The 21,195-nt window shown below is 63.9% G+C and overlaps 1 protein-coding gene across 2 annotated transcripts; it reads left to right on the plus strand.

Moving 5' to 3' along the window:
• Positions 1 to 12,253: 12,253 nt before the first annotated feature.
• Positions 12,254 to 19,609, plus strand: LOC114106883 (A-kinase anchor protein 17A). Of its 2 annotated transcripts, none has more exons than XM_027954069.2 (5): positions 12,254 to 12,391; positions 13,767 to 14,544; positions 14,677 to 14,825; positions 17,602 to 17,842; positions 18,670 to 19,609. In XM_027954069.2, the coding sequence occupies exons 2-5, from the start codon at positions 13,783 to 13,785 to the stop codon at positions 19,546 to 19,548; spliced, it is 2,031 nt and encodes a 676-aa protein (XP_027809870.2). In that variant the 5' UTR covers positions 12,254 to 12,391; positions 13,767 to 13,782; the 3' UTR covers positions 19,549 to 19,609. The 2 variants fall into 2 exon arrangements, with proteins under 2 accessions (XP_027809870.2, XP_027809872.2); XM_027954071.2 differs by lacking the exon at positions 12,254 to 12,391 and adding an exon at positions 12,523 to 12,546.
• Positions 19,610 to 21,195: the final 1,586 nt, after the last annotated feature.

Here is a 21,195-nt window from a genome sequence, read left to right on the forward strand (position 1 = left end):
AAGCTGGACTTGTCGTCCCAGTTGGGACCAATTTCCGTTTTTTATTTTTTAAGTAAAAAAAAAAAAGAAAGAAAGAAAGATAAATATGTATATTTGTGAGCAGAGCGTATTTCCTCTCGGGCTGAGCAGCTGCGCGCATTGCGACATCTTGTCGTCCTAGGAAGCTAGAATGTCACATGTGAATGGCCTGGGGTCACTACTGCCTGCCACCCGTTGCTCCTGGACACGGGCTTCACACTGTGCCCTGGACCTGGTGATCTCAGGACCCCACGGGTGGCATCTCAGGCACCAGCCCCCCGGGCCGTGTCACCCACATGCCCTGCAGATGGCTCAATCCGACATTCCCCGGGGGTGGTGCCTCGCTGTGACATCACGCTCTGCATATCCCGCCCCCCTGGGCGCTGGGGACAGCTGGGAGGGGGCGTGGATTCCCGGGGCCCTCCTGAGCCCCTGGTGTGGCCCTCCACCCACCACCGCCCAGTCTTGCTGCTGGGTGCACGATGCTGACTCGGTTGGTCATGGGGCACCTTAGAGGGTACACGGTGCCGGACAGTCCTAGGCACGGGGTCAGCAGGGGCTCCCAACAGCAAAGTCACTAGCAAAAAAAAAATCGTAAGAGTGGCATGGGACAGATTGGGGCCCTTATTGACAGTCCAAGCTGAACCCAAGGTTTCTAGCTCAAGGGGAAAGTCCACCTCTGAGCGGGCACAGTGCCCAGTCTTCTGCTGGGGCCTGCAGCTGATGGACGTGGGCCCACACGCCGTGCGGAGGACCGGTCTGCTTTTCTCCAGCCTCTGGGGACTTTGGCAAACACCCTCAGGGATGCCATCGGAAATGGATTCATCCTGAGCGCCCCTCAGGTCAGCCAGGTGGACAGGACTGGCTGATGTCGCTGAGCATGATAGTCTCCCGCTCCATGCATTTTACCGGCAAATGCCATCCCTTCGTTCTTCTTCATGGCTGAGTAATATTCCACTGTATATGCAGACCACATTTTTCTTCATCCATTCATCTGTTGTGGGACACCTAGGCGGGTTCCCCAGGGGATCCCAGCGGCCTTCAAGACTGAGGCAAGATCTGCAGCCTCTCCTTTGAGACCGCTGGAGTGGACCTAGAACACTGCAGTCATGGCCCCCCTCGGGGACCCCGGGTCTGATGGAGGAGCCTCCTGAGCACATGCAAACCCCCCTCAAGCCATACGGACCTCCCCAGAGCCACCTCCTCCCAGGGCCAGAACTTAGAAGGAGCCCCCAGACCACAGGGTGTCCCAGGCACTTAAGAGACGGTGCCGTGTCCACGCCTGCCCAGTTCCTCCTCTGTCTCAACCCCAAGATGAAGCTGAGACGCTGGGTGGGTGTCACCTTCTCTTCCCAGTATGGACATCGGGATTGAGGTCCTTTATTTCTGCGCACGGTGACACACGCCTATAATCCCAGAGACTCTGGAGGCTGAGGCAGGAGGATTACAAGCTGGAGGCCGGCCTCAGCAACAGCCAAGTGCTAAGCAAGTCGGGGAGACCCTGTCTCTAAATAAAATGCAAAATAGGGCTGGGGACGAGGGTCCTTATGACAGAGCCCCCTGCCGTCAACCATGGAGGACCCAGGAGAAGTAGCCTCTGGGAGCAGGAAGCAGCCTCAGCTGACCTCGAGCTGCCCCACCTGCACCTGGGACAGCAGTCCAGAGCTGGGGACTGCGGGGTCCGCACCAATCGTGCACCGAGACCTGATCCTGAGAACCCAGGCTCCGTCCCCAGGCACAGGGGAAAGGGGACTGATTCACCCCCAGGGAGGTGGCAGGACACGGAGCCCGGGGCCACCAGTCCCCCGAGGTGGCTCAGAGCCTGCGGGAGCCCAGGCAGGAGCCCGGTGCCGGCTGCCAATCATTTCACCAAGACCTCGGCGCGCGCCAGGACCCCGCCGCGCACAGCCCCGGTTCCAAGCGGCCTCCGGGAGCCAAGCTGACCCCGGGGCTTCGCCGTGGTGGCCCCAGCTCGGGTCCTGCAGGAGCCCCGCCGCACCCGGGAGTCGGTTTCCTAGTGACCCAGTTCCCCCTCCCTCCCCTGCACCGAGTTGTTTACGCCGAGCCCCGGATGCACCCGCACGGGAAGAGGACGCGCCACGCCCTCCGCCCACCGCACCTCAGATCCTGATCTCTGCCACCTCCCTCTCGGGGGTGCCTTCCCCTGCAGGGGTTGGGCACACCTCAGGGACGCCCTGCACACCCCGGGGGTGTGTGTGTGTGTGTGTGTGTGCATGCAGCTGGCCAGAGGAGCGAGGAATCTCAACAGGCAGGGGCCTGGGATTCTGGAGATGCAGATGGCACCACCTTTTTGTGCTTTGGGTGAATGCCATGAAAAACAGGGAGGGGGTGGCCCTGCTCACAGGAGCTCCCAGTAGACAAAGGGAGGGACCGGTCCCAATGTCCATCCGTGGAGGAGTGGAGACACGGAGCGCGCTTCAGCTAGGCTGTGGATTAGTATGCAACCACGAAAAAGGAACGGAGGGACAGTGGGTGAAGGTTTCCCTCTTTTCGCATCTGCTGCAAAGTGGGTTGCGTTGGGATCTGACCCTGCCGGCTCTGGCCAGAGACTATCTTGGTTCCTTGAAGGACCTGGGTGCGTGTGTGTGTGTGGGGGGTGTCCCTTAAAATTTGCTTCCAAAGAGAGGTGCCCGGGACATGCCCAGCGTCCCAGTGTCCGCCATCAGGAGGGCATCCGAGTTACCCCACCAGGACGGAATGCTGCGCCACCGTGCCCAAGTGAACTGAGCATTAGGAGTTGACATTCTCGGCAGAGAGAAATTGTCAAACACGGGCCCTTCGTAGGAGCCAGCGTCTGGTAAAGTCGGGGAAGCCCGAGTCCAAAAGAGGAAAACAACGTCTGGTTCGTGCCCAGATTTAAAATGTTCACTTAAAAATAGGCTCTGAGTTTCCACGCATCTGTGCGACCCACGTCTCCAATTCTCTATGTGTTTTTTAAACTATGTAAATGATCCAGAGAAAGAATTAGCCAAGGGGGGAAAATGCCCTAAACCCGGATCTAGGGGACACATCTTTCCTGCCCAACATCCCCGGCCTCTGGGCTTGGCCAGGAACCAGCTGGACTCTGACCGATTCCAACCTAACGTGCAATATCCGTGGCTCGTCCGCCATTTTTTTTTGCATTGATTTGCATTTCAAAATGGTGCTCTCCGATATTCATCTTGGTGACTGCGATATTCATCTTGGTGACTGCGGTTTTCAGTGTCCCCTTCAGTTTTCCTCATGAGGTGGGGGGCTCCAGGGAGAGGCGGGTCTGGGGACCTCTTGGGGGTGACGGAGGGACAGCCCCAGGAGTGGAGGGGAGCAGGGACAGAGGGTCCACACACTTGGTGGGTGTGCAGCCGTCGGCTCCCCCGGGTGCGGTTGGGTGTCCGTGGTGTGCGACGGGCCCATGAAGGCCTGCAGCGTCCAGTTGCTAGGATGCGGGATACACGGCACTCAGGGCATCTGCGCACATAGGGGACAAAGTGTGAATGGTGACCCTCATCTTGTGATCCGCCTTCACCTGCAGGGCCCTGGGCTCGCTTGGAGGGTCACGGGAAAGCATTATAGAGGTGGTCAGGATGGAGAGGAGGCTCCCGGTCCATCCTCCTGTCTTCTGCACGGATGGATAGACGGGCAAGTGATGGGCAAGTGGACTTGGTGGGCGGGAGGGTGCGCGGGTGGTTGGCCAGATGAATGGTGGATGGGAGGGTGGGTGGATGGATAAGTGCATGGATGGATGGATGGATAAGTGCATGGATGGATGGATGGATAAGTGCGTGGATGGATGGATGGATAAGTGGAGGAATGGATGGATGGATGGATAAGTGGATGGATGGATGGATGGATAAGTGCATGGATGGATGGATGGATAAGTGCATGATAAGTGCATGGATGGATGGATGTATAAGTGCATGGATGGATGGATGGGTGGATGGATAAGTGCGTGGATGGATGGATGGATAAGTGGAGGAATGGATGGATGGATGCATAAGTGCATGGATGGATGGATGGATGGATAAGTGGATGGATGGATGGATAACTGGATGGATGGATGGATGGATGGATAAGTGGATGGGTGGATGGATGGATAAGTGGATGGATGGATAAGTGGATGGATGCATAAGTGGATGGATGGATGGATGGATAAGTAGTTCGGTGGATAAGTGGATGGATGGATAAGTGCATGGGTGGATAAGTGGATGGGTGGATAAGTGCATGGGTGGATAAGTGCATGGGTGGATAAGTGGATGGATGGATGGATGGATAAGTGGTTGGGTGGATAAGTGCATGGGTGGATAAGTGGATGGATGGATGGATGGATAAGTGGTTGGGTGGATAAGTGGATGGGTGGATAAGTGGATGGGTGGATGGAACAAAACTCACAGGAACTGGGTCTCTGTAACTGGAACCTTCCTGGTCACTGGGACTCTTGCTCCTTACAAACCCCACCCACCCTCCCCACAGGACCCTGCTGCAGGAGAAGAGCCCCTGTCCTTGAGGTCAGACCGTGGCTCTCTGACCCTTGAGGACAGTGCCCTTCCATGTCTCTCTTCCTTGGAGCCCTGGTCACAAGGACCACTGTCCTGGACCTCCCTCTGCCACCGCCTGGCTTGGGTCACCCTGGCCCAGGACCTTATCAGTCTCTTCTGAATTGCATGCTGTTTACAAAAGGGGACGCGTCCCCTCCCCGGGACTCGCAGGGCCACATGGGGGACGTCACTTCCCTCCAGGGAGACGCACACTCGAGTCCTTATCTCCTCTTCTGCTCTTTTATCTGATGGTGTGAGTTTCTGCTGTTCACGCAGGAAATGATACCTGTGTCCAGGGGCCCACCCCGGCTGAGCGTCCCTTGCACATCAACGTTGAGCTCCTCGCACCGACCCTACCGCTCCGCTCGGGCTACTGTGTCAATGACACTGTCTTCCCCAGGTCGTCACCGTCAACCTCACTCGGTATTAACAATAACCACAGCGGTGGCTTCTGCTCCTTTCTTGTGGATGACACCTGATTCTTGTCATCTTGTCCCGAAAGGGGCTGCACGTGGACTCCACAACCAGGGACAGGCAGGTGGACTGTCCTGCTCACCTCAGCTGCAGGCTTTGTTCTGACACTTTTCTCCCCGGATCTCCACGGCTCAGGGTCGTGGGCTGAATTTTGACCCCCCTCCCCCTGCCCCCCCAGATATGGCCATGTCGTGTCCTCAGGTCCCTGTGAGTGGGACCTTGTGGGGTGTCACTTGTCTCTGTCATTAGCAAAGGGTCCTGAGATGAGCTCCTCCTGGATCAGGATGTCCTTAAATGCCATGGCCGTGTCCTCCCAAGAGACAGAGGAGGGGACACAGACCCAGAGGAGGAGCCCCGTGGAGACGGAGGCAGAGACTGCAGTGAGGGGCCACCAGCCCAGGGCCACCTGGAGCCCAGGAGCTGCAGAGGCAGGAGGAGCCTCCGGGAGGGTGTACTTTCCACCTGGAAGTTTCCGTTTGTTACCTGTCACGCGGTCACTAAGGGTAGAGACCTTCTAACTGCTTCCTCCAGGTTCCACGTAATCTGTGGGAAGAACACACAGATCTAGGCTCCAAACGAGGCCGATGCGTGATGGCAAGGACGTTCCAGGGGCAGCACGGGGCGAGATGGGGAAGCTCGTGGGCCAGGCTGCCCTCGCTGACCGCTGGCCGAGGGGGAAGCCCTTTCATCTGCAGCCTCCTCTGGAGAAGCTTCCTCATCCTCTCTGGAGGGCGGGAACCAGACGCGCTCTGCGGGAGGAACAGCTCCATGGTACTCGGGCATCTCCGTCCTTCTGAATTGGAAAAGGACGATGGGATGGTGAGCCAAGTCGGGGTTGTGGTCAGCAAGGGCTAGGACCACCAGGCCTCCAAGGGCAAGGCCCCCCTCAACCCACTGGACGGAGGGATGAATGGGTGGATGGGTGGGTGGGTGGGTGGATGGATGGATGGGTGGATGGGTAGATGGATGGATGGGTGGGTGGATGGGTGGATGGGTAGACGGATGGATGGATGGATGGATGGGTGGATGGATGGATGGTGGATGGATGGGTGGATGGGTAGATGGATGGGGGATGGATGGGTGGGTGGGTGGGTGGGTGGATGGGTGGGTGGGTGGATGGATGGATGGATGGATGGGTGGATGGATGGGTGGATGGATGGGTGGGTGGGTGGATGGGTGGATGGGTGGGTGGGTGGATGGATGGATGGATGGATGGTGGATGGGTGGATGGATGGGTGGGTGGATGGATGGATGGATGGATGGGTGGGTGGATGGATGGATGGATGGACAGATGGATGGTGGATGGGTGGATGGATGGGTGGGTGGGTGGATGGATGGATGGATGGACAGATGGATGGTGGATGGGTGGATGGATGGGTGGGTGGGTGGATGGATGGATGGATGGATGAGTGGGTGGGTGGATGGATGGATGGGTGGGTGGGTGGATGGGTGGATGGGTGGGTGGGTGGATGGGTGGATGGATGGGTGGGTGGGTGGATGGGTGGATGGGTGGGTGGGTGGATGGGTGGATGGATGGGTGGGTGGGTGGATGGATGGATGGGTGGATGGGTGGGTGGATGGATGGATGGATGGGTGGATGGATGGATGGATGGATGGACAGATGGATGGTGGATGGGTGGATGGATGGATGGGTGCATGGGTGGGTGGGTGGGTGGATGGATGGATGGATGGATGAGTGGGTGGGTGGATGGATGGATGGGTGGGTGGGTGGATGGGTGGATGGGTGGGTGGGTGGATGGGTGGATGGATGGGTGGGTGGGTGGATGGGTGGATGGGTGGATGGATGGATGGATGGATGGGTGGGTGGGTGGATGGATGGATGGGTGGATGGGTGGGTGGGTGGATGGATGGGTGGATGGATGGATGGGTGGATGGATGGATGGATGGACAGATGGATGGTGGATGGGTGGATGGATGGATGGGTGGGTGGATGGATGGGTGGGTGGATGGGTGGGTGGGTGGATGGGTGGGTGGGTGGATGGATGGATGGGTGGGTGGGTGGATGGGTGGGTGGGTGGATGGATGGATGGATAGATGGATGGGTGGGTGGGTGGATGGATGGATGGATGGATGGGTGGGAGGGTGGATGGGTGGATGGATGGATGGATGGATGGGTGGGTGGGTGGATGGGTGGGTGGGTGGATGGATGGATGGGTGGGTGGGTGGATGGGTGGGTGGGTGGATGGATGGATGGATAGATGGATGGGTGGGTGGGTGGATGGATGGATGGATGGATGGGTGGGAGGGTGGATGGGTGGATGGATGGATGGTGGATGGGTGGATGGATGGATGGGTGGGTGGATGGATGGATGGATGGATGGGTGGGTGGGTGGATGGGTGGGTGGGTGGATGGGTGGATGGGTGGGTGGGTGGATGGATGGATGGATAGATGGATGGGTGGGTGGGTGGATGGATGGATGGATGGATGGGTGGGAGGGTGGATGGGTGGATGGATGGATGGTGGATGGGTGGATGGATGGATGGATGGATGGATGGATGGGTGGGTGGATGGATGGATGGACAGATGGATGGTGGATGGGTGGATGGATGGATGGGTGGGTGGGTGGATGGATGGATGGATGGATGGGTGGGTGGGTGGGTGGATGGATGGATGGGTGGGTGGGTGGATGGATGGATGGATAGATGGATGGGTGGGTGGGTGGATGGATGGATGGATGGATGGGTGGGTGGGTGGATGGGTGGATGGGTGGGTGGGTGGATGGGTGGATGGGTGGATGGATGGATGGATGGACAGATGGATGGTGGATGGGTGGATGGATGGGTGGATGGATGGGTGGATGGATGGGTGGATGGATGGGTGGGTGGATGGATGGGTGGGTGGATGGGTGGGTGGGTGGATGGGTGGATGGACGGACAGATGGACAGATGGACAGATGGATGGTGGATGGACGGATGGACAGACGGACAGATGGTTGGTGGATGGTGGATGGGTGGATGGATGGATAGATGGACAGATGGATGGTGGTTGGTGGATGGGTGGATGGGTGGGTTGGTGGGTGGATGGATGGATGGGTGGGTGGGTGGACAGATGGACAGATGGATGGTGGATGGGTGGGTGGGTGGACAGATGGACAGATGGATGGTGGATGGGTGGATGGATGGACAGATGGATGGGAGGATGGATACACTGATGGATGGAGAAATGAGTACATGGATGGGTGGACAGATGGTGGTTGGGTGAATGGATGGGCAAACGGTAGGTGAATGGTGGATGGACGGATGACTGCCCGGCTGTTCGCTGCTCGCTGGTTTGATAAATGCGTGCATGGGGGAAAGGTGAACAGACGGGCGGGGCAGACTGATGGACGAATGGGTGGGTGGGCGGGTGGATAGATGAAGGGACGGTCCATCGTCCATCTCCCATGGCCGTTGCTCTCCTCGGCTGCAGAGCCCACGTAGAGATATGTACTTCCATGCCACGCTGCTGGGCCAGGACGCCCATCCTGCTCTCTGCCAGGTTTCCCCCCAACCCTGGGGATCGGGAGTTGGGTAGAGAAGGCCATCGGCACCCTCGGGACCGGGAAAAGGGAAGGGGACAGGAGTGACCGTCACCGTGACAAAATGCCCGAGGGAGGTCAACTTCAAGAAGGGAAGATTGACCTGGGCTCACTGTTTCAGAAGCCTGAATCCACGGTGGTTGGTTGGTTGGAGTCTTGGCTTTGGGTCTCCGGAAGGGAGAACAAAATCCCCTTCTTGTCCTCTGCGGGACCCACAGGAAAATCCCCGTGGTGACATCGCGGCGCCCAAGCAGGGGGACCCTTCATGCATTGGAACAAAGCCAACCGCGTGCGCGGGGAGGCTCCCCCTTTGAAGCGGCCGAGGGAGGAACCGAGTCCATCAACAAACACAGGCTGCAGGAAACACCTCACTTCTCTGGGGGGTGGCGGGTGGCGTGACAGACCGCGGCCCAGGGAAGGGGGAAGTGCGGCTGAGTCACCTCTGAAAGGGGCCTCACCTGGGTGCGGAACTTTCTGCAGATTCTCCCCCCCCCCTTCAGAAAGTGCGTGTCCCCTCTGCTTCCTGCTTGTCCCCAAGAGTCCCCACCCCCCCTTCTTCCTGGCCCTTCTTGATCTCTGCAATTTGCTTCCAAGAATCGATTTGCAGATGATGCACTTTTTTTTTTTTAATTTTTGTTTTTCTTTTTGGCTTGGGTTTGGGGGTGGTGGGAATTTAACCGTCCCCCCAAACAGAGGTCTGACCGTCGCCTTGGGTACGGGGAGGTGACCCCAAGACAAATGCGATTTCACGTCCTCACCTTTGCCATCGGTGGCTGGTTGAAGCTGTGGGTAACGATCCCAAAGATATGGGCCCCCGCGTTGGCTGATATATATATATATATATATATATATATATATATATATATATATATATATATATATATTTATTTATTTTCCTTTTTTGATACCAGGGATGGGACTCAGGGGGCCCTCGATCCCCGAACCCCATCCCCAACCCTATTTTGCATTTTATTTAGAGACAGGGTCTCCCTGAGCTGCTCAGGGCCTCGCTGTGGCTGAGGCTGGCTTTGAACTCACGATCCTCCTGCCTCAGCCTCTGGAACCTTTGGGATGACAGACGTGGGCCACCGTGCCCGGCCCTATGGCTGACCTTAAGATGCATCTTTTCCCTAAAGCGAACCTGCGGCCGTCGGCAATGTGATTCCTGATTTCTTTGCAGCTCATGGGTGATCTCGGGGACGCCCCGATCTTCCACCAGCCGGATTGAGGCGGACGGCTGTGCACAGATGCTTCTAGCCCACCGACCTTGGGTGCCTGTGGGGGCTGATACATGCACGTACAATATGTGCAACTTTGAGTGCCCTGTATGGGGACAATTCTGCAGGACGGGTGCCGGCCGTGCGGTGGCTGAGTCGAAGGTGACCGGTGGGTATCGAAAACGGTAATTCACACGCCAAACGGAGCTCGGACTTCCCGGGAAAAGTGGGACTGATCTGCACACCCACCACCAGGAGACGACAGATTCGTCCTGACGGTGATTCACAGAGTGGTCACTTCTGTGACACCTCTGTGCCCCTCTCCGTCTGTCCTGCTGACGAGGATAGACAGACAGGTGCATCGGAAGCTCTGGGATTGCTGGAGAATATTCTAGCAGCGGGTGAGGTGCAGAGGGTGACTGTCACCTGCAGGGCAAGGTCCACAGGAAACCACGGGTGTCTCTGCTGAGGGCTGAAGGACCCAGTGACCCTCCCAACCAAAAGACCATGGCCACCACCTAGTCCCCTGTGCATCAAGGTAGCATGTGTGCCACCTAGTGGGAGGGAGCCGTTCTGGGGAAAGAGACAGGGACCCAGAGAGAGGGCCCATGGTTAGGGAGACCGAGGCTGCAGGAGTGAAGTGGGTGGATGGGTAGATGGGTGGGTGGGTGGATGGATGGCTGCAGTCTCCCTCTGTGGGGGTTGGGGGAGCCTCTTCTGTGGTCCCTGGATGTCCCTTGTGGAGAAACTGTGACGTCCTTCTGATTTCTTAGTTCTGAGTTCTAGACCCTCTTGCGGGGTGGGCGGGGGGGGGGGGGGAGGCGCTCACCTGATTAGGTCAGGCCCACCGAGGGCAAACCCTCGTCTCACTAGCTAGAGGTCACCTGCTTGGACACCTTCATGGCACACGGTGATATCCCATTTTACTCAGATTTCCCTTGCACAGAGAACCGGAGGGGAGCCCATGAGGTATGCACGTGCCACCTCTAGGTGCCGGCTGGTGACCAGGGAACCCTCCCATCTCACCTGTTAATTTGCTTTGAAAACGCGTCACGCAGCTGAGCGCACACGCAGCCTCTAAATTTAGCAGCTCCTCAGAGTCGACCCGCACAGCATGACACAAACACTGGGGACATTGGAAGTCAGGGCGTGACGCCTTTGAACAGGTGGCCAAGGTAGGGTGACATCACTGGGAATCTTGTGACAGATCTGGGGCAGGGTCACCCCGCGGCTTGCCAAGAATCGGGCAGATGGTCAGAGCTTCCCAGCCTACAGTTCAGTCACTGATCGTCCCCTCAGGGAGACACCACCAAAGAAGTCCTTGACATTAGACATACTAATCAGGAACGGGTGAGTGACATGCGTGAGGGATTGGTCCCATCCGCTAATCCCATTATTGAGTCACCGAATTATGGCAGGGACTTTCCGTATGCCACGTCAGTATCTCAGATACCATGAGCCACCGTGTTCTGGGGTTTTCTTAGAGTAGTCGTGCGGGTTAGGATGACGTGAGTTTGCGTATTATTTATCTTATATGTCACTAACGACGAAAGGATTCTCTTATGCAGTTTTATCACGGGGGACTCACGCGACACCACGTTAACAGGGTACATCAGGAACAATCACACCGTGCATTTTACTCTACTGCAGAAATGGATCCGGGGGAACTCACACACACACCCGGTTAGTACGTTGCCTATCGTGAACGATCGTGTCACGGTATTTTGTCACGCTATAGAGTTCATCCCAGGGAACTCGTGCACCCAGGTATCACGGAACCCTGTTACCCATGGGGTCATACTCGCGGACTGTACCTAGAGCACGTCATCAGCTGCATTTCACTATCATCACTGAGAAGTGCACGAGGACATTCCAGACCGTGGCATTGCCTTGCGTGGGACTGAGGCCTACTCTGTCGCATTGCACGAGCACGTCGCATTTGCTGTGCAGTTTTACTATGTCCCCGAGGACTATGACCTGGGGTTCACATGTCCTAGGTTAGTCTGTCACCCCACTAACCACCGTAGTATCGATCTCCCTGTAGGAGAGAACTGCATGGCATTCATACATATCGTGTTGGCCTGTCACCCATCGGTGACAATGACACTCGGCCCATTACCTGGATTGCATGCAGTGCATTAGCATATGACCTGTCATTCACAATCCTGCTACTTTATTTCCCTGTGGGATTTACAGATACATCGTGCACGTTTTCACACCAAGGATCCATTGCACGGGGGCTGCACAGCTGCATCTGGACCCCTGCGACAGCCCCCCACTCTGGCCCAGCCACAGGTGGCCGCGTGGGGGCGGGGCGGACACGCGCATGCGCAGGGCAGCCTCCGGCGGCCCGGAAGTCCCGCCTCTCAGGGGCGGTGCCAGGGCGCCGAGGCGCAGCCTGGGGCCGCCGCGCGTCCGCTTCCGCGAGTCCCGCTCCGGAAGCGGAAGTGCGTCACAGGGGGCGGGCGGCGGCGGCGGGTCGCGTCAGGGGCGCCTCCGGTGGACGGTGGCGACGCCGGGCGGGGAGGCAGTGCCTGCCCGGGGAACGGCGGGAGCGCGGGCCAGCGGCGGCGGCGGCGGGCCGGGACGCAGGCGGAGCCCCGCGCCGGTGAGTGAGTGGCGCTCTGGCGCCGGCCCGGCCGCCCCAACCGCCGCCCTGGCAGGGCCGGGCCGGCGGCGGGGGCGGGGCCTGGCGGTGGGGGCGGGGCCTGGCGGTGGGGCGGGGCCTGGACGGGGCAGGTACCTGGTCGCTCCGGGAAGGAGGTGCGGAGCCTCTCCGGGGCCGGGTGGGTGGGCTATGGGGGCCTGCGGGGGCGACTCCGGCGCCGGGAGGGTGGAGGGTGGCCGTGGCCAACGGCGTGCGGGGGTTGGGGGCTCGCGGCCGGGGGCGCCGGGGGCCGGTGCCCGGAGGGTGGGGGCTGGGGCTGGCCCCGGTGACGGCGGCGGGGTCGCTCCGGGGCCGCGGGCCGAGCCGCTGCACTGTACGGCGCTGCCAGGGCTGGGGACGTGGGGGCCACGGGGTGCGGAGATCCGCGGTGTCCAGCTGTACTGGGTCCCCTGCGGGGCTGGGGCCCTGGGAGGGAGGGGCTCTAGGGACCATCGAGGTCGCGGGCGGCACGACAGAAGGGTGGTCGTCACAGGGAGGCCGGGGGCGGGGTACTGGCAGGTGGCAGAGCTGCCCTGGCTCCGGGTCAGTCGCCTGGTGCCGCCCTGCAGTCCTGCGGGAGGGTCGCAGGCTTCTGTCCAGACACCCACACAGGCCCTCCTCCTGGCGCAGGTGGTGTCCCCTGCCCTGGGACCCTGCATCTTGGCTGCAGGCGGTGGAGGGCAGGCCGTGTCCGTGCCTCAGGGCCTGGCGGGGAGCTTGCAGGTGAAGGTGGTGGGTGGCCGTCCACCTGCAGCAGTTCCAGCTGACCGGCAGAGCGGGGCAGGGTGGTTGGGAGGCGCCGGCCAGGTTCCAGGTCCCGGTCGGGGCTCGGGGGAGGCCCTGTGGTCTCTGGTGCTGGCCTGCCCACGGTGAGCCCTCAGGGTCGGTGTTCCGCGTTTTTTCCTGTGACTTCTCTGTCATCAAACCACATACAGGGCCACAACAGGGCCACCTCTTTCCCAGTGGCGGGAGCCCGGGGCTCTCTGCCCCTTCCTTCCCCTGGTGTCCTCTGCACCTTCCTGTGGAGTCGGCCTGTCCGGCTTGCCCCTACCTGCTGCGCCCGGGACTGGGGGACTGGTCATGTTCATCCTGGGGAGCTGGGGTGCTGGGGCAGGTGTGCAGTCCTGGAGGCCGTGGGCCCTCACTTTCCCTGGAGGACCTCTGTCGGCCAGTGTCTTCCCCTTCGGGTCCCACTCTCGGGGACTAAGTCGTTCTCCGCAGAGGAAGGCCCCTGACCAGGGAGGGCCGCGGTCTCTTCTCCCTGGGCTCCAATTCTGAATTGGGCGCTGGGTCCCCTTGGCCCCGGCCTGGCCCTGACCTGCGCTCTGTGTTTCAGGCCCAAGGTCCCGGCTATGGCCGCGGCTACCATCGTGCACGACACGTCTGAGGCCGTGGAGCTGTGCCCCTCCTACGGCCTGTACCTCAAGCCCATCACCAAGATGACCATCAGCGTGGCCCTGCCGCAGCTGAAGCAGCCGGGCAAGTCCATCTCCAACTGGGAGGTGATGGAGCGGCTCAAGGGCATGGTGCAGCACCACCAGTTCTCGACGCTGCGCATCTCCAAGAGCACCATGGACTTCATCCGCTTCGAGGGCGAGGTGGAGAACCGCAGCCTGGTGCGGTCCTTCCTGGCCTGCCTGGACGGCAAGACCATCAAGCTCAGCGGCTTCTCGGACATCCTCAAGGTGCGCGCCGCCGAGTTCAAGATCGACTTCCCCACGCGCCACGACTGGGACTCCTTCTTCCGCGACGCCAAGGACATGAACGAGACGCTGCCCGGGGAGCGGCCGGACACCATCCACCTGGAGGGGCTGCCCTGCAAGTGGTTCGCGCAGAAGGAGTCGGGCTCGGAGAAGCCCAGCGAGGAGGTGCTGGTGCAGGTGTTCGAGAAGTTCGGGGAGATCCGCAACGTGGACATCCCCATGCTGGACCCCTACCGGGAGGAGATGACGGGCCGGAACTTCCACACCTTCAGCTTCGGGGGCCACCTCAACTTCGAGGCCTACGTGCAGTACCGCGAGTACGTGGGCTTCATCCAGGCCATGAGCGCGCTGCGCGGCATGAAGCTCATGTTCAAGGGCGACGACGGCAAGGCCGTGGCCTGCAGCATCAAGGTGGGCGGCTGCCCGGTGGCCGGGTGGGCGGGGCTCCCGCGGGTGGGCCGGGGCCCGGGCCCAGGTCGCTCGGCGGGTCCCCAGGGCCGCAGGTGCCTGCGGAGACCGCCACGGCCCGTGTCCTGCCTCAAGGTGTCCTTCGACTCCACCAAGCACCTGAGCGACGCCTCCATCAGGAAGCGGCAGCTGGAGCGGCAGAAGCTGCAGGAGCTGGAGCGGCAGCGCGAGGCGCAGAAGCGCCGCGAGAAGGAGGCGGAGGAGCGGCAGCGCGCCGAGGAGAGGTACTGCGCGCGTGCCCCGTGCGTGCGCGTGCCCGAGCGTGCGCGCCGTGCCGCCACCTGTGCGTGCTCGCGTGTCCTGTGCGTGCTCGCGTGTCCTGTGCGTGCTCGCGTGTCCTGTGCGTGCTCGCGTGTCCTGTGCGTGCTCGCGTGTCCTGTGCGTGCCTTTGGAGGCCTGCGTGAGCACGTGCCTGAGCGTGGCCCACCGTGTGCGAGCGCCTGCCCCTGCCCCTGACCCTGCCCTGCCCCTGCCCCTGCCCCGCCCCTGGTGGCCAGCGCCCCGTGGGAGGGACGTCTGCGGAACCGCGGGCCGTGCCTCCTGAGGCTGGGACCCTGCAGCTGCCCAGAACCAGCGCTTGTGCCGTGGTGGAGGCTGCGGGTGCCACCAGAGGTGGGGGTGACGTTGGCCACGGCGCAGGCGTTGGGGTCTCTGGCCGTGGTGGAGCCGACAGGGCGACCCGGTCAGGGCCGCCTGCCGCTGTGGCTCAGCACGGCCCGCGACGTGGGCGCAGTTCCGTGCAGCTCGGGCGGGGACAGGTCCACTGCGAACCACGAGCTGCGGTTTCTCTGCGGCGTGTCCGCCCTCCCCCCGCCCCTCTGCTGGGCCAGCGGCCCCGCGCCCCGCTTCTGGCCCTTGAGCGCGCTGCCCACGAGGTGGGGGGCTCTACCTTATCATCGACCACGATTCTCCTTGTTTCTCAGGTGCACGCGGGCTGTGCGTGGGTGTGCGTGAGTGTGCGTGAGTGTGCGATGCCGCGTGTGCCCAGCGGCCCCAGCGCTGGGTTCCACAGTGGGTCCGTCCTGTGTGACCCCAGGGACCTTGTGCTGCCCCCGCCCAGCCTTGTGGAGGAGCCCCGTGGGCGGAGGCGACAACGCCGGGGGAGGGCGGCCGCAGTGCGCTTGGGCCAGCTGTGTTTGGCGGAGCTGGAGTTGAGTGACTGGTGCTGTGGATCTTACGGTGACCGCGGGGCCTGGCGTCCTGCATCTGGGACGGAGCCTGGAGGCAGGGCAGGGGCTGGGGTGCGCAGCAGTACCTCAGGCTCTCCTGTCCTGTGCCCGAGCCAGCGGCTTGTTCTTGGAGGCGGAGGCTGGGGTCCTCCCACTGGCCTCCCCGTGTGGCAGGAGGTCCTAGGTGTTCCAGAAAGCAGCTCTGATGTGTCGTGACCAGAGCTGGGCCTCCGTCCGTACACCAGATGGGGGGCCTGGGGAGATGGCCGTGTCACAGCCTTGCAAGACAGCCCGTGGGGGGGGGGGGGGCGTCCGTTTAGGGGACAGAGGGCCAGAGGGCGAGAGGCGCCCTGTGGAGCCCGACTGGGGAGAAGCAGGCCAGGCCGAGGGGCGGCAGAGCACCCCCAGGCCTCTCCTCTGCGGCGAGTGGGGCCCCGGAGGCTCCCACGACTCTCCACCGTGGGAGTCAAGTTCCAGCAAGGGTGTGAGACTTGCTGCTCGCTTGGGGACCAGGCTTGGGACCTTGCAGGCAGCAGCCATCCGCAGGACCTCCAGGGACTGCTGTGACTCTGCCCCCGCCTCAGCCCGGTGGCATTGGGACCTCTGGGTGCCACGGCTCCCTTGGCTGCTCTTGCCCCTGGGTGCCTCCTGGCCTTGTGCTGGGCCCACCCTTTGCTGGGAGCAGGCAGTGTGCTCAGCTCCTGGGGCCCGTCTTGTTGCTCCGCCACCTCTCTGGGCTGGGGGCAGTCAGTGGGTCCCCTCTCTAGGCCTGTGGACGGTGTGCCTGGGCCAGGCGGGGGCGCGGACGAACGGGTCGCGGACGAACGGGTCGTCGTTCCTCCCGCGTCCTCTGGGGAGCCTGCGTCCCTCCGTGCACCTGATGCTGCTCTCGGGGCCAGGGTCCTGGTGGTCCCGCCTGCCGTGGCTCTGGGGAGTCGCTGTAGGCGCCAGGGTCTCTCGGGGGTCCTGCAGGACAGCCTGTGGGGAGCCCTCTGCTCCCAGCAGCCCCCTGGGTTCTGCCTTGGCTGGGGCCAGGGCCTCCTGCAGTGTCCCCATCCCCAGGGCCATGGAGAGCAGGGCTTCGAGTGCTGCCCCAGGGCCTGGCTGACCGGCTGTGGGCTGCTGGGGCAGGTGGCCGCACCCCTAGCCGGTGTTGAGGTGCAGTTTGATGGAGTCTGCCGTGGTCACTGTCACCTTGATGCCAACCCTGGGAGGAGACAGGAGGAGTCCCTCCCCCGGGCTCTCCGGCCCTTCTAGTGGGGTCCAGGCCGTGGTCAGTGCTGCTCTGTCCCGGTGACCTTGCTTCTGTTGGGCCTGGTCCCCAGGCTGGCTGTGCTCCTGCGGGCCTCTTGCTTTTTCCTGCGGCTGTCCCTCGGGCGGTGTCCTGCGGTGTGCGGGGGTCCTGCCCCTGTCTCTTGCTCCCGAGCCGCCGGGGGCTGCCGCCTCTGCCCAAGCCCAGGTGACAGGAAGCTGCGTGTCGCCAGCGCCGACCTGTGCTGTGGCGGGGCGGCTGGGGTGGGCGCGCTGCTGTGGTCTCGGTGGCCACCTGGTGCTGGCCGAGGCCGCCTTGTGCCGCGCTTCCCTCCGGGCCCTGTGTCTTGTCCTCGCGGGGCCGCGAGCCTGGCCCTGGTTCCGAGGGCGCCGCCCGAGTGCGCGGCCGCCCGGGGCCCAGGGTGCCCGGTGTGGGGGTGGGCCTCCCCTTGCCTGGCTGCGTGCTCCCTCTCCAGACCCCCGCTCCCCGGGGTCCCTGGTGGGCGGAGTCTCGGGGTGCCCCCGCCTCGCCCCCCGCTGCGGTCTGTGCCGTGGCCCCAGCAGCCCCCGCTCCCCGCAGGAAGCAGAAGGCGCTGGAGGAGCTGGAGCGCGAGCGCAAGCGGGAGGAGAAGCTGCGCAGGCGCGAGCAGAAGCAGCGGGAGCGCGAGTCGCGGCGCAGCCAGAGGAAGCTGCAGAAGGTGCAGGCGGAGGAGCAGCGGCAGCTGCAGCACAAGATCCGCCTGGAGGAGCGCAGGCTGCTGCTGGCGCAGCGCAACCTGCAGTCGCTGCGCCTGGTCGCCGAGCTGCTGAGCAGGGCCAAGGTACCGACCTGGGGGCGGGGCCCTCCCCGTGTGGCCGGGCGGCAGCGCCCTCCCCTGGGGCCGGCGCTGGGAGGGCGCAGGGCCGCGCTGGCCTTCCAGGCTGCTCTGCACCGGGCTCGGCGGGTGGCCGGGCGGAGCGCTGCCCCTCGTGCCCCTCGGGCGGTGCCTCTGTGCCCGCCGACGGCCCGCCACGTGGGGAGGAGGCCGAGCCTCCTGTAGGAGGGGCGCCCGCTGCCGCCCGCGACCCTGGGCGGGACCCGACAGGTGCCGTGGCCAGGGCCTGAGCCTTGCGGCCGGAGCTGCCTCGCCCCTGCCGAGGCTCCCGGTGAGTGCGGCCGCGCTGAGCGCACTCAGGCCGTGGTGCGAGCTCCCGGGGACCGGCGGCGCCCCCTAACCTGTTGTCTGATTGCAGCGGTGCTCAGCTCCCCGGGAGGCAGCCTGGCCAGAGTGCTGAGACTCGGGCAGCTCGGCCCGTCCACGGTGAATATTGAAGACACTCACCCGGGCCGCGCCAGCGCCCACCAGGCCGGTCCAGCCGGCCGCCTAGCGTCCCGGCTCCGCTCCGCGGCGGCCACCGCCGGCGCCCTCACCGCAGGCTGGGTGGGGCGCCTGGGGCGCTGGGCGAGGCCCAGCCCGCCGGCCCCGGGGCGACCAGACCGCTTGTCCCCAGGGAGCCGGAACGCCAGGCGGCCTGCGGCCTCGCCTCTGCAGGCCCGGCCCCGGGTGACGTCCTCTGCTTCCCGGCCACAGGCTGCCAGGCCGTCCTTCTAGCTCCCCGCTGTGGCCCGCGTGGCCCGCAGTCCCTGAGCTGTGCCCTCCCCACGCAGGCCGCCAAGCTGCAGGAGGCCGAGCAGCAGGAGGAGCGGCGGCGGCTGCAGCAGCAGGAGGAGCGGCGGCGGCTGCAGGAGGCCGAGCTGCGGCGCGTGGAGGAGGAGAAGGAGCGCGCGCTCGGCCTGCAGCGCCGGGAGCGGGAGTTGCGCGGGCGCCTGCTCAGCCTCCTGCTCAGCCGCAAGGCGGACGACGCGCGGCCGCCCGAGGACCTGCTGCAGCCCGTGCTGGACATCCTGCAGACCGTGTCCTCCGGCGGCGTGGGCGCCGCCTCGCTGCACCCGCTCCTGGGCCAGCCGGCCCCCGGGACCCCCAAGGAGACCCCGCCGCGCCCCGAGGCCGACGGCGCCCCCCGGAGCGTGAACGGGAACAGCGCCGAGGAGACCGCGGGCCCGGAGGGCGGCTCGCCCGAGAAGAGGGGCGCCGGCGTGCTCTCCTGCCTCCCCGACAACGCGCCGCCGCCCAGGGGCGCCCCCGCCGGCGGCGAGCAGAGCCTGGCCAAGAGGGAGGCGCGCTCCGAGCAGGACAAGTGCAACCGCGAGCCCAGCCGGGGCCGCGGCCGGGCCAGCCGCGAGGGCAGCGCCGAGGACCGCCGCGCGCGCGAGAGGAGCCGGGCCCGGCGCACGGGCAGCCGCGAGGACGGGCGGCCGCGCCAGGAGCGGCGCTCCCACAAGAAGCACCAGGACCAGGACCAGGACGGCAGCCCGCGGCGCAGCGCCAGCCCGCGGAGGTCGCACAGCCAGGACCGGCGTGGCCGCAGGGAGCGCAGCCGGCAGCGCCGGGGCAGCGCCAGCCGGAAGCGCAGCCGCCACCGCCGCCGCAGCCCGCACTCCCGCCCGCGCTCGCCCAGCAGGCAGCGCAGCGCCTGGAGCAGGTGATGAAGGGCGGCGCCGGGCCAGGGGCCAGGGGCCAGGGCCCGCCCGCTCCGCGCTCTCCGCCCGCCCGCCCGCCCGCCCGCGCACCGCCACGCTGACTCCCACAGCCCAGCCACCCGCAGCCGCCACCTGGCCACCCGCCGGAAGACGGTGCCGGGTCCCTCTCCAGTCTCCACGGCCCAGCTGGCCAGTCCGGCCGCGTCGGCCCGCGCCACGAGCTTTACTTCTCCTCTGAACCTGCTGACCCGATAGCTTTAATGTCGCCTGCCTCGGAACCGGGAGAGGCGCCCAGACCCGCGGAAAGACGGGCCTCCGCTGCAGGGGCGCGCACCAGCCTGTCCTGCCTGAGGCCGGGACCCTCCAGACCCCAGCGGGCCGTCCGCCTCCCGCAGGCAGCGAGCAGGGAGGGCCCTGGGGCTGGGTTTCCTCCTGTCCTAACTGACCCATCCGGAATGGCAGCCGGGGATGGCCAGCCACGGAGGTGACGGCCAGGAGCCAGGGTCGCCCGATGCCCCTTGACTTCAGACCCTCCCCGTTTTGTCCCCGGGCGGTGAAGCCCGAGTAGGTTACAGGCTTTGGTCTAGGAGGGGTCAGCGGTGGTTTTTCTAAGAAGCCGTTTTGCTAAATGATTTTTACCTGGAATGTGCCCGACAGTCACGGCCCCAGCGTCCCGGCCCGACGCTGCGTTCTCTACCGTGTCCTCAGACGGTGACGCGCAGACACTTGGTAGCTGGCCGCCCCTTAGGAGGACGTGTTCACTGCAGTTTGCCTTTTTACGGTGAAATAAACCTTTTCCACGAACTCCGCTGTCGCCCCGTGTGCTGTGGCTGCGGCTCTCGGTGTCCCCGCGGTCCTCCCTCTTTCCCCACTGTCTTTCCGCGTCTCCTGGGCGGCGAGTCCCTCGAGGCCATGAGGTCAGGAGCCTGGCTGGGTCAGTGCGGCTCTGGCCCGCGAGGCTCGGCAGTCCCAGGTGTGCGTGCCCGGTGACGGTCCCTCCTGTGCTCCCGTGAGCCTCGGTCACCGTCTACCCTGGGAGGCCAGGCAGGAAGGCCTCGCGGACACCCGCCTCTGGAGCTCCGAGCTCCGTGTGGTCCGTCCCTGCGTCCCGGGAATCGAGCTGGGACAGCGGGGAGGACCGGCACCCTGGGGGGCTGTGGACAGCATGGTCAGCCCAGCCTGGTGGACCCGGGTGCAGAGGGCCTTGGCCTTCCCGGGAGCCGCTGGTTCCCAGCGCCTGGCCACTTGGTGCGCGCGCAACCTTGAGAGCCTCCCCCTGGGTGGGCGGCACCCTGCTGCTGACCACGCCCACCCGGCCACGCCCACCCGAGCCGAGCCGTGGGCGGGCCGAGCGGAGGCCGAGACCCCGTGTGAGACTGGATTCACCAGAGACGGGCCCTGACAGATGGCCGCCTGCCCCAGGTGGTCACGGTAGCAGCTGGCACCACGGTGGCCCTGGCTGAAGGGTCTCAGGCCACGAGGGCTGGCCGTGCCCCTGTTCACCCCGAGCTCTTACCCGATCAGAAACCAGGGCTCACAGACGGCGTCCCTCGTCACCTGGGTCCTCCCCAAGTCCCCTGCCCCTGGCCAGGCCCCCCAGCCTGCTGCTGAGTGTTGGCCTGGTGAGTCGTGTGTCCCGGGAAGGGGCTGGTG

The sequence above is a fragment of the Marmota flaviventris genome, chromosome X, assembly GCF_047511675.1.
Source record: "Marmota flaviventris isolate mMarFla1 chromosome X, mMarFla1.hap1, whole genome shotgun sequence".
NCBI classification, from domain to species: domain Eukaryota; kingdom Metazoa; phylum Chordata; class Mammalia; order Rodentia; family Sciuridae; genus Marmota; species Marmota flaviventris.

Coding starts and splice junctions, on each gene's coding strand:
- LOC114106883 (XM_027954069.2), top strand. CDS start 13,783: ATGGCCGCGGCTACCATCGTGCACGACACGTCTGAGGCCGTGGAGCTG. Junction 14,826..17,601: donor CGGCAGCGCGCCGAGGAGAG/GTACTGCGCGCG, acceptor CGCTCCCCGCAG/GAAGCAGAAGGCGCTGGAGG. Junction 17,843..18,669: donor AGCTGCTGAGCAGGGCCAAG/GTACCGACCTGG, acceptor CTCCCCACGCAG/GCCGCCAAGCTGCAGGAGGC.